Here is an 11,641-nt window from a genome sequence, read left to right on the forward strand (position 1 = left end):
GAGAATTCATTCACACCTGTGGGTAGGCGGTCAAAAACAAGTGGTGAATGCCGAAATAAGTGGGGCCTTCCAAAGACTTTTTGACCACAATAAAATTGGGGATACTAACAAGATCATCAAAAAACGAACGCTACCCACGGGGGTCGAACCCGCAACCTTCCGGTTAAAAGCCGGACGCACTACCATTGTGCTAAGGAAGCTGAATGACTTACATTAAGCTTATTTGATATATAGCCTACCTCCCCATGCCACTTTTTAGGCTTTAAGTATCGTCCATGTATAGTTACCCATTACCCAGTCAGTGATGGTTAATTTTGGCGACCAACTCTGTAGATTCCCCTCTCTCTTATCAATACGCAGTTCTCCCTCTTCCTCTCCGCTTCGCTACGGTCTCAAGTCAACTATCAAGTCAACGATGCACGGGGGTTACAACCTTGATTTTAAGACGGTTGACAATTTCTAGTATACTGTAGTCAAAATTGCATTGACCTAGCGCATGATTAACTGACCAATAAGAAACCATATGATGCTCACAGTATCTCGCTGTGTACTGTACAGGACTGTACCGAATACAATAAATCAGGTGACTGGATGACACGTATCACGTGATGCTCTAGGTCTCGATTTAGCCGTCATACATCCTCGAGTGCTGATTGGCTCTAGCTGAGCACGTGCGTCTATCGCTGGTTCTACGCATTCGTTTCAAGCTGCTGCCATCGCTTAGTCCCAAGCTATTTTTTGGGCTTCTTTTGCATTTTATCTCCGGCATAGGATCATACCTTTCACATTTTCTCTACTTAACGCTCTAAAGGCATTGATTTGTCTCTCGATTTCTCCTATCTATCACTCCCTTTATAAAGTGCACAGGGACGTGCCTGAGTAACCAACTGCACCACTCCATTCTCAATCAGACTGGCTCAAAATGCGGTTTGGGAAGACCCTCCGCACTGCGGTGTACCCTCCCTGGAAAGGAAAGTACATCGACTACGCCAAACTTAAGACACTTCTGAGAGAGCATGATGTCACTGGGGAGGATGCCAGCGACTCGGACGACGATCAATGGACCGAGCAGGACGAGGAGGCCTTTGTGCAGGAACTACTCAATGTGCAGCTGGACAAAGTGAATTCCTTCCAGGCAGAGACCTCACAACAACTCCGAGAACGTACAACTGCTTGTGAAGATAAATTGCGACCATTGGCACCCGCCCCGGAGCAAGACGCCCCCGCGCTCGACGATCAGAAGAAGAGAACAATTGCTTCGGAGGTTCTTCAAGAGCTGGACAACATTACAAAGGAAGTCAGTGCCTTGGAAAAATACAGTCGGATCAACTTTACAGGCTTCCTCAAGGCTGCAAAGAAGCATGACCGAAAGCGTGGAGCCCGATACCGAGTGAAACCGTTGCTCCAAGTGCGACTTTCCCAATTACCTTTCAACTCGGAGGACTATTCCCCTCTTGTCCACCAGCTCTCAGTGATGTACTCCTTTGTTCGAGAGACATTGAGTCAAGACATCGTGCAACCAAAAGAGCCAGAGCGTGGATTTGGCCGTGAGACATACTCTTCCTACAAATTCTGGGTCCACGAAGACAATGTTTTGGAAGTGAAGACTCATATTCTCCGCCGTCTCCCCGTTCTGATCTATAACCCCGGAACCTCCAAGGACCTCGATACCCTGACTGAAGACCCGACCATTACCTCCCTATACTTTGACAACCCTCAATTCGACCTCTACAACCAGAAGGTTGCACGAGCCCCCGAGGCTGGATCTTTGCGACTTCGCTGGACGGGGTCACTGAAGGACAAGCCTGCTGTGTTCCTGGAGAAGAAGATTGTCACTGAAGACGACGAAAGCCGACAGGTCAAGATCCAGCTTAAGAACAAGCATATCAAGGAATTTTTGGACGGCCAATACCGGTTCGACAAGAAGGTCAACCGTATGGAGGACTCTGAAAACGGAGAGTCAGCAGCCGCGGAAGCTTTGAAAAAGGATATTGATGAGCTCCAGTCCTTTGTCAAGGAGAATGACCTGCAACCTATGCTCCGTGCCAATTACACGCGCACTGCATTCCAAATCCCCGGTGATGACCGCATCCGCATCTCTCTTGATACAAACCTTGCCCTGATTCGGGAGGATTCTCTCGACACCGAACGTCCCTGTCGCGACCCAGCTGAGTGGCACCGCGCCGACTTGGATGATGCCGACATGACCTATCCCTTCAACAACATCAGAACGGGAGAGATCAATCGCTTCCCCCACGCTCTACTCGAGATCCAGCTTCGGGGCAAGGCCCACAACACTGAGTGGATTAACGACCTGATGGTATCCCATCTGGTCAAGGACGCTCCTCGATTCTCCAAATTTGTTCACGGTGTTGCTTCATTGTTCGAGGACCATGTTAACAGCTTCCCCTTCTGGCTTGGTGGGCTGGAAAATGATATCCGCCGCGATCCCGAAACTGCATTCCACGAAGAGCAAGAGAGATTGGCACGACGAGCCGAGGAAGATGTCGCGGTGGGCAGTTTCATGGGTGGAGCAAACAGCCCAACTCCCCGTGCCCTTGTTGGCTCACCCTACCACCACTCTTACGGAGGCTCTCCCACTGTTGTACGGAGACAATCAGCCATCACCGAGCCTGCACCGCGGCCCTCCCGCCCTTCAATTCCCCATATACAGCCCCAAGAGCCCGAATATGATGACGAACCCGAAGAAGAGCCTGAACCGCCTTCTCGCCTCGAGTCCATTCTTAAGACTGTGGGATTGTCCCCTGAGCGCTGGCTTGGACAGGCTCCTGTTTCCCTGCCTCCTGGCGTCCGACACCCTGGTATCTGGATCAAGGATGCTGGCCCCGTTCGTGTTGAAAGCAAGGTTTGGCTGGCCAACCAGCGAACTTTTATCAAATGGCTGCACATCAGTATCCTGTTGTCGAGTCTGTCCCTCGGTCTCTATAACGCCGCTGGCAAGCACAACCGAATTGCCCAGACCCTAGCTGTGGTGTACACATTCTTTGCCATCTTTGCTGCAGGATGGGGTTGGTTCATGTACGAGAGACGGGCACGACTCATCCGTCAGCGAAGCGGCAAGGACCTGGATAACATGATCGGTCCTATCGTTGTCTGTATCGGGTTGGCCATTGCCTTGGTCTTGAACTTTATCTTCAAGGTAAGAAGTTCTTCCTTTCCCATGCTGCCTTTGGATCCCACTGACTCTCAAATAGTACTCCGCGGCACTTGCGCAACATGATAATCCCCCCTCCGTCGATGTGCCTGTTTACTCCAACTCGTCGGCTGCATTTGACGGTAATTCGGGGGCTCAGTGGGCCAGTCAGGGCCAACAGGTTCTTTAGCTGAGTGTGTCTTATTTGTCCCCAACGCAAGAATTAGCCAGTAGATATCCCAGCTGGCTCTGTCCAGATTGCAATACTTTTTGGAACATGTATCTATGGAACGGTGTAAATGTATCAAAACAAATGATAGTGTGTACCTCGATACCAAATGTCTTCCATCTCCCTCCATATAATTTCGAGCTGTAACTATGTGAGCTGACCCAAATCCACCTCTATTTCACACGAGAGGGGGATCAGCAGACACGGGCTGGCCTATACCAAAAGACAGAAGAGACCCAAAGTACGAAATCCACCCGTGGACATTGAATTCCCAATCCCCGGCTGACAAATCGACTGTCAACCCCGACGTTGAAAACCGTCCGACAGAAGTCCAACTCCAATTCTCCTCTTTCAAACTCCTCACTTTATATATCAGAGCCTCTCACAATGACGAACTTCAATATTCAAATCATATCAGACACCGTGTGTCCGGTAAGCACCCCCAATCCTTCATATCCCAACCTTAACCATAACTATAACCATAACCTACACCATAAAACCCAAGAAAGGAAGAATGAATGAAAGAACGAAATAACAAAGCTAACATCAAAACCAACAGTGGTGCTTCGTAGGCTACCGCCGGCTCTCGCGGGCTATAACAGCCCACAAAGCCACCAACCCAGCAGACACATTCAGCCTGCACTGGAAAGCATTCTACCTCAATCCAGCCAGCGCGCCCTATCCGGGCATCAACAAGGCAGAGATGTACACGCAGAAATTTGGCGCGGAGCGCATGAGCGCGATCTTCTCTCGTCTTGCGGCTGCAGGTGAAGGGGACGGGATCCATTTCTCGTTTGGAGGGAATACGGGATCGACGCGGGACTCACATCGCTTGCTTTGGTATGCTGGCCAGCGGGAGGCTGAGATGGAGAAGAAGGAGGAGGAAGAGGGGGTGATTGGGGGGAGTGCAGAGTCGTGTTGCGGAGCAGTTGTTCCGGGCATATTTTGAGGAGGAGAAGAATATTACTGATTTGAGGGTTTTGGTTGAGGCTGCTGTTGGTGCTGGGTTGGATGGGGATGCTGTGAAGAAGATGTTGGATGAGGATGTTGGGGGTGAAGAAGTGGATTTGGAGGCTAAGACTGCTGCTAGGAGGTTGGTTTCTGGGGTGCCTTATATCTCTGTGCAGGGCAAGTATCATGTTGAAGGTGCGGATGAGCCCGAGGCCTTTTTGGAGATCTTTGAGAAGATCAAGCGGGAGGAGTAGGATGGGTCTATTCAGTTGATAGGTCTGTGATAGGAAGAGAAGAGAGAGGTAAATTGAGCAGGAAGCTTTTGGTTACAATCAGCAATAGCAGTTCTAGTGACAGGCTATGGTAGTGCTGTCTAGCTGGATCGAGTATTCTGCCATGGCTAATTCTATCTTAATGTCCATGTGCCAGTAGGATAGCAACAAGACAGTGGGCAAGCATGAGAAAGGAAATTAACGCCTTGCATGCAATAACGTGTGCTCACTGAAAACGAAACGCAACCGGGTAATGAAACAAGGAGCATGATAATACAAAACTAAGATGCAAATGTGCAAACGGGAAAGAAAAAAAAAAGGCCCATGAACAACCAAAGAAAAAAAAAAGAAAGAAAGAAAGAAAGAACTGGCATTGGCATTGGAATGTGAGATGGCGGAGTCAAGTCATGTCAGAAGCAAGTCATGATACATCATAAGCAGGTCATGAATTGCGAAGCCCCATGTGCGATTGTTTTAGTTGGGCTTTAATGGGTGGTCTGCGTACGGACTTGATGCAGCTCATAATCAGGGAGATAGTCGAACCAGTCGCTCTCAGTGTTGTACCGGTATGCCTTGAAGTCAACCCCATAAGGCTTCGGCTCAAGCATGTACAGCACGCCCATTGGAACGTCGAGGTCGGCAACCTCATCACGCTTCAGGCCACGGAAGTAAGCCAGAAGAACGCGGGCAACAGATCGGTGACTGACAAGCAACACATGGTCGGTGGTGCGCTCAACCTCGACAATGACGGCACGCGTACGATTGATGATGTCGAGATAGCTTTCTCCGCCAGGTCCGGGGTAACGATAGAAGAGTTTGTCCTTCTTTCGGTGGGCATATTCTTCAGGGTACTGATCTTGAATTTCTTTGTAGGTCATGCCCTCCATCCTGCCGGAATGGATTTCGTCTAACATCCTCATCTGTTTGACATCGTAGTCGTCTTCATTGAAATACTCGGTGGTTTGAACAGAGCGTTGCATCATAGATGACCAAACACAGAAGTTGCGAGGTCCCTCTCGGGAGATATAAGAGGGATTGGGAGGTGTGCTGTCACCAGGGCGTGGTGGGAAGTGCTTCAGAAGTTCTTTCTGTCGCTGATATGTCTCCCACTGTTGACGTTGGTGGTCAACGAAGCGAGCCAGCGCCTTCGCATACCGTTTGCCATTCTCGCTGAGATCGGAATCGCCACCAATGCGGCCAGCAGCATCATCCATGCTCTCGCCATGTCGTGTAATCCAAATCTGGCGAGGAGAGAGGTTGAAGTTGAGCAGATAGTAGACAACTTGAGAGGAGAGGAATCCATGGGTCTGGTGGGCGACCACTTTACGACCGACATCAATCATCTGGATGTAGGCCATGCGGTTCCTTTCCTCGTATTCACCCAAGGGTACATAGGACTTTTCATAGAGAGCCACACGCTTCTTGAAATCGTCCAGAGCCGTAGTAGGGTCCTGGCCCTTGTAGTCGGGACCAGAAAGTTTCAAGCGCATATTAGCCTCGAGGAGATCTGGGTCCACACAGCTACTTTCGAGGAACAGGATGTTCAGTTCAGGGCCAGCGCGTTGGCGAATGTGGTCAACAACCGCCTTGCGACGCTCCATGGTGCTGTTGGTGGCATCGAGGATACCAATGCTGCCACCTTCCTCCAGAATGTAGTCAAGCAACTCATCAAGGGTGTCGAGCGCCACTTGCTCTCTCATCTTGACAGCAAGCTGGTTCTGAGGGTCAAAGAAGTTTGCAGTCTGGTCAATTGGTTCGGGAGAAGCCTCGTTGATAGCTTCTTCATTCTCAGCGGATAGGCCAGGTCCCGCGTCAATCGAGGGCACCACGGTGCTTCCATTTGAAGAGACTTGCTCTGGCTCCTCGCCGTTGACGAGAATCTTGGCTGGGAGAACTGGAGGGGGAAGCGGGACATCGTTAAGTGGTTCAGCTGTCTCGGACGACCTCAGATTGGACCCAACGCTGACACTCAACCGACGCACTGAGTCAATGAGATCGTTGTGAATAGCACTTGGCTTGCGGTTGCGATTAAGCGGGGCTGACGACGGAGATTTTCCAGCAGCCACACGACGACGCTGACCAACATTGAAGATTTCAGTGTCGTGTTGGAGCCAATTCAAGTATCGGGCTAATTTCTTGGTAATGTAACTCTTGCCTCGAGCCGGAAGGCCGACCATGACAATGACCAGCTTTGCGCCGACATCACGTTGGGCAATCCGTCCATCTGGAGACACCTTGGACTTCGTCAGTCCGGGGATATCAAGAGTGGTTGCTCGAACTCGACTGGGAGTTCCGGCAGGCTGGTGAGTGCCAAGGCTGTCGATGAAATAACGTCAGATAAGGTTCATTAAGTGCGTAAGGCGACAAACATAAGAGCAATGGGCTGGGTCTTGGGGTCCGGGGTAAGCAGACAAGCTCCGAGTACGGCAGCACTTCAGCCGCCGGGGATCTATCCCGGAGATCTCATCGATCATACTTTGGATCTTCTGATAGGCCAGAGATCTGAAAAACACATACCCCCCGAGGATTCAGACAAGGGAATTGGACACACTTACATCTGTGGGGACGGGGGTGCGGTAGAAACCGGAGTGTCAGCCAAAGGGTTCCCGACTCCACCCTTGGGCGGCTGTGAAGACTCGGAATGCAAGTCATTGCCTAGCGCTCGATTGACGACGGTTTTCGGAGGCAGTAGGGCTCCTTCTTTTCCCGAACCCGAGCCAGTTCCGGTGGACGTGGCGCCGTTGGGCCGAGAATTATTTCTTTGATCTCCTGCAACGTCAGGCGATGTGGCCGACATCATGATAGCCGACCGGGCGATGTTGGAATGTTGCGCCATCCCCTGCAGGGGGATCTTCCGATCTTTATCTTTTATAGAATAAGTGTCGCCTGTTCCTCAGGACTTGCTTTCTGATGCAGATGACCCAGTCGTTGTGATTGCGATGGGGATCCCCTCAAGACAGGATTTTGATGAGAAAAGAGAGAAAGTGGTGGGGGGAGAGGTTGTGGATGAGTCAACCCCCGGCAACCAGAACGTCACTTCGCTGCCCTCAACACCACAAGGACAACAATCTCAGGAGAAAGGACCAGAATAACAATGAGATGCTTATAGGTTGGATTCTTGGAACCCGAATGCTCGCTTTTTATCCTGGCGATTTAGCATGTGTCTCCAGGATGGGCGCTAAGGACTGTCAAATGAGGTAAACGAACCCTTTACGCCCTAAAGCGAGAACCGCTTTCAAATGACGAAATGGCTATGCGGGTCAAGCAGCTAGTGCAGTGGATCAAGACTGATCAATGATGTGAAAGCAAGATCGTCAGGTATGATGTCAAAGGTGAGCTCTATCCAGCGCAGTAGTGACTGGAGTGAGGGGAATGAAAGTCCTGGGACAGGATAAAGAGATCTTATACTTGAGATCTCATGCGAGGGAGGTCTCACAGATCATGCAAGATATACCAGTATTCATCCTATCTCTACAGTAAGCTAAGGGAGAATGCTTGGCTACGGTATCCGAAAGAAACGAGCAACAAAACAACATGATCCCTGTGCTTTACAAATCCACTACAACATGTGCTTACAAGCCATCAACCCCCTCTTTGATCTCCAGACAGGGTCAGCACACCCTCAGTGGGTTGATTCCAGTCATGGCCAGCTCAACAAAAGCAAATTTGGATATGGGCTCAGCCTCCGGTAGATCAAAGACCAATAAACAGAACACACGGCGTGACCTAAGGCTTACCGCGCGGGCTGATATCGCCCTCTTCTCGGGGCATACTCGGCTTCCTTGGTTCGCTCTCTCGACACACCAAGTTGATCCCCAACCAACTGTAAGCTTCCGTTTCAGCACGCCGATCTCCGTGGCCGTACTCCCCGGAAGGGTTGACCCATATCACGTAGACTAATACGGAATACTTGGCACTTGGCGTTAATGCAGGGGGTACCCCAGGTTGCATGCCGAGAGAATAGGTGGATAGCGGAATAGGAGGGATCTGGGATACGGTGTACTTGGTAGAACGGTGCAAGTGATTCCACGCAGACTGCGCCTTATCAGTTACTCAGGTTCAAGGTCAGGCCAATCAAGCATGCGTATGCTGCAATACTGAGTGCTGTGAGAACCAACACCGCATTCCCACTAGTTCTGAATTTATGTCGATGAATCCCATCCTCTCCTACCTCCGAAAAGAATTGTCTGTTTCCCTGGGACCGGCGAAAGAGTCCAATTATGAGGACACCTGTTCCATAAATCGCGAAAAGAGCCCCAATGCTGTAAAATTCCGCGGTGAAGATCTTGAGTACAACTAAGGCGAACGAGAACTGAGAAAGGGCAGTCCGGACATAGGCACCTTCGAACGTTCGTTGAGCAGCACGCACTTCCACGATCTCATCTGAGGTCAGAACAGCCGAACGCGCGCGGTGCATTCGAAGGTGATACCGATCCGCGGCACGACGCTGGGGAAGAGATCGTCAGACATGGCAGGGACAGGGACGGCGAGGGACAGCGGGGAGAGAGTGGGGGAGGGTGGGATAACTGGGAATGAGGGTAGGAAAACATACTTCAAACATGGTGCTCCACTGATCAATAATCAGATGCAGGTATATAGTCCAAAGCGTACGCAGCGCTTGAGAAGGAAGTTGGATTCCGGGGGGGGAAGTTGGGGTAACTGAGCTCTCACGTGTTGATTCAGGTGACTACCGTGTAACTTTAGCTTATCCTTCAATCTTCGATTCTATGCTTCTATGCTTCTATGCTAGCATTTCTTCCCTCTTGAGTTCCTTTTTTGACCCTCATTGGCCATTCTCATCCACATTTATCCCACCAATAACGTGGGGGTGGTTTCAATTACCCTGTCGGCAATCGAAACGGCCCAACAAGGAAAAAGCGGCGACCGACCGTTCCCCACACTCTCTCCATGATGTCTCTTCTTCCGGTCTTCTCTCCTCACCTTGCAATTGCTTTTTATTCCCGGTGTCGCCCTCTATAAGTAGATACTCTGACTTTGCTCCGGTTCTGCTTGTGTCTTGAGAATGGCTAAGGTATTCGATGCGACAGAAGGTACTTTCTCCGCATCTGGCCCTGGTGCCCCCCACGCCGGATAAATTGATGCTGACCGAAGACAAATAGTCGCAAAGCACAACACTCGTGAGAGCTGTTGGGTGATCCTATACGGCAAAGTCTACGATGTATGATTTTCAATTCTATCCTTATTGCTCCCAATCCCCCAATAGATGTCTGACTCTTCCTTATCTAGGTCACCGATTTTCTGGGCAGCCACCCTGGCGGTGCAAAGATTATTCTGAAACTCGCTGGACAAGATGCCACTGAGGAATATGATCCTATCCACCCACCGGGGATCTTAGAAGAGGAGCTCAAGCCCGAGGCATGCTTGGGAACCGTCGACGCCAGCACATTACCCAAAGAAGAGGCCCCGGTTGAACCCCCAAGAGGAGGCTGAGGGCCCGCCGCCTATGGAGAACCTTCTCAACTTGGACGAGATGGAGGAAGTGGCTGCTAAGCAAGTAAGCAAGAAGGCTTGGGCGTACTATTACTCTGCATCCGACGACAAAGTCAGCAAACACTTCAACAATCAGGTCTACCGTTCCATTCTTCTACGACCAAGAGTGTTTGTGGACTGCGCGAAGTGCGAATTGGATACAACTGTACTGGGTCACAAATTAAAAACCCCAATCTATGTGTCTCCCGCCGCTATGGCGCGACTCGGTCACCCTTCTGGCGAAGCCGGTATCGCGGAAGCATGCCGCAGCTTTGGAGCTATGCAGATTATCTCTAACAATGCTTCCATGACCCCCGAGCAGATTGTCAAGGATGCCGCACCGGACCAGATCTTTGGTTGGCAACTTTATGTCCAAATCGATCGCAAGAAGAGTGAGACTATGCTTGCACGCATCAACAAGCTCAAGTCAATCAAGTTCATCGTGCTTACCCTTGACGCCCCAGTTCCTGGAAAGCGTGAGGATGATGAGCGAACTGGTATGACTGGAAGAACAGCCGCAGTCACAAGCGGCGTGAAGGCCGCCGAGCGTTCAGCAGACGATACCCCTAATCCGACAGAGGGATCAGGCGGTGTTGGTCAGCAACTATTCGCCGGTACAGACCCATCTTTGACATGGACGAAGACTCTAGCCTGGCTCGCCACACAGACAGACCTCCCTATTGTCTTAAAGGGTCTGCAGACTCACGAGGATGCATACCTCGCCTCGCTCCACGCACCTCAGGTGAAGGGTATCATCCTTTCTAACCACGGAGGTCGTGCTATGGACACTGCCCCTCCAGCTGTCCACACCCTTTTGGAGATCCGGAAGTACTGCCCCGAGGTCTTTGACAAGATTGAGGTCTACGTAGATGGAGGTATCCGTCGCGGTACTGATGCTGTGAAGGCTCTCTGTCTGGGTGCAAAGGCTGTTGGTCTTGGACGTGCTGCTCTCTGGGGTCTCGCAGCAGGTGGTGTCGACGGTGTCCGTCGTACCTTGCAGAGTAAGTTGATTTGGTATTCGCACTGGAGACAGCTTGCTAATTTTCCCCCCATAGTTTTGAACGATGAAATGAAGACGTGTATGCGTCTACTTGGTGTGGATAGTGTGGATCAATTAGGACCTCAGCATGTAAGCACACTTGGATCCTCTCGCCAATTGGCCCAACTAACATGGCTTGTAGATCAACACTCGTATGACCGAGCAACAGATCTACGATGGACCTGCTGGTCTCGAACAACTACAGGCATTCCGTGCAAAGCTATAAGCGTTAATTAATTTTCGAGTTATATACACCCAATCCAACTTTCTGCATGGTTTTCTTTTCGATATGATCCAGTCCAGGAGTTCAAATACAGGTCGCATAGATTAGGGTTGCGCTGATTCCATTGCACAAGCCCTAACAAGCCCCATGGTACTTCATAGTGGACCAGCGCATTTGACGAACCATTGAGTCTGTTCATGCTCTCCCTACCTGTTTATATATCTCTCTTCTCTTCAACCCATTTCTGACGGTTCCGCCTATGGCGCCACTCTAGATGGATCCC

General features: G+C 50.6%; 5 protein-coding genes across 5 annotated transcripts; 3 read left to right on the forward strand and 2 right to left on the reverse strand.

Annotated features, from left to right (window-relative positions):
• Positions 1–922: 922 nt before the first annotated feature.
• N7511_001009 (SPX domain protein) lies at positions 923–3,344 on the forward strand (the record flags this gene model as incomplete). Its single annotated transcript, XM_057123434.1, has 2 exons — positions 923–3,160; positions 3,216–3,344. 2 exons carry the CDS (start codon positions 923–925, stop codon positions 3,342–3,344), a joined length of 2,367 nt encoding a protein of 788 aa, XP_056989167.1.
• Positions 3,345–3,770: 426 nt separating this feature from the next.
• N7511_001010 (DsbA family oxidoreductase) lies at positions 3,771–4,588 on the forward strand (the record flags this gene model as incomplete). The annotated part of the gene is made up of 3 exons (XM_057123435.1): positions 3,771–3,815; positions 3,943–4,275; positions 4,334–4,588. 3 exons carry the CDS (start codon positions 3,771–3,773, stop codon positions 4,586–4,588), a joined length of 633 nt encoding a protein of 210 aa, XP_056989168.1.
• Positions 4,589–5,091: 503 nt separating this feature from the next.
• On the reverse strand, positions 5,092–7,442 carry N7511_001011 (6-phosphofructo-2-kinase PFK26; the record flags this gene model as incomplete). Its single annotated transcript, XM_057123436.1, has 2 exons — positions 5,092–6,922; positions 7,162–7,442. 2 exons carry the CDS (start codon positions 7,440–7,442, stop codon positions 5,092–5,094), a joined length of 2,112 nt encoding a protein of 703 aa, XP_056989169.1.
• A 1,209-nt stretch (positions 7,443–8,651) lies between these two features.
• N7511_001012 (uncharacterized protein) lies at positions 8,652–9,167 on the reverse strand (the record flags this gene model as incomplete). The annotated part of the gene is made up of 2 exons (XM_057123437.1): positions 8,652–9,053; positions 9,159–9,167. The coding sequence occupies 2 exons, from the start codon at positions 9,165–9,167 to the stop codon at positions 8,652–8,654; spliced, it is 411 nt and encodes a 136-aa protein (XP_056989170.1).
• Positions 9,168–9,629: 462 nt separating this feature from the next.
• On the forward strand, positions 9,630–11,361 carry N7511_001013 (FMN-dependent alpha-hydroxy acid dehydrogenase; the record flags this gene model as incomplete). Its single annotated transcript, XM_057123438.1, has 6 exons — positions 9,630–9,657; positions 9,727–9,785; positions 9,854–10,033; positions 10,077–11,097; positions 11,152–11,225; positions 11,278–11,361. 6 exons carry the CDS (start codon positions 9,630–9,632, stop codon positions 11,359–11,361), a joined length of 1,446 nt encoding a protein of 481 aa, XP_056989171.1.
• Between the last annotated feature and the right edge of the window lie 280 nt (positions 11,362–11,641).

This window comes from Penicillium nucicola (assembly GCF_028828085.1).
Source record: "Penicillium nucicola strain IBT 29836 chromosome Unknown utg000001l, whole genome shotgun sequence".
Classification (NCBI taxonomy): domain Eukaryota; kingdom Fungi; phylum Ascomycota; class Eurotiomycetes; order Eurotiales; family Aspergillaceae; genus Penicillium; species Penicillium nucicola.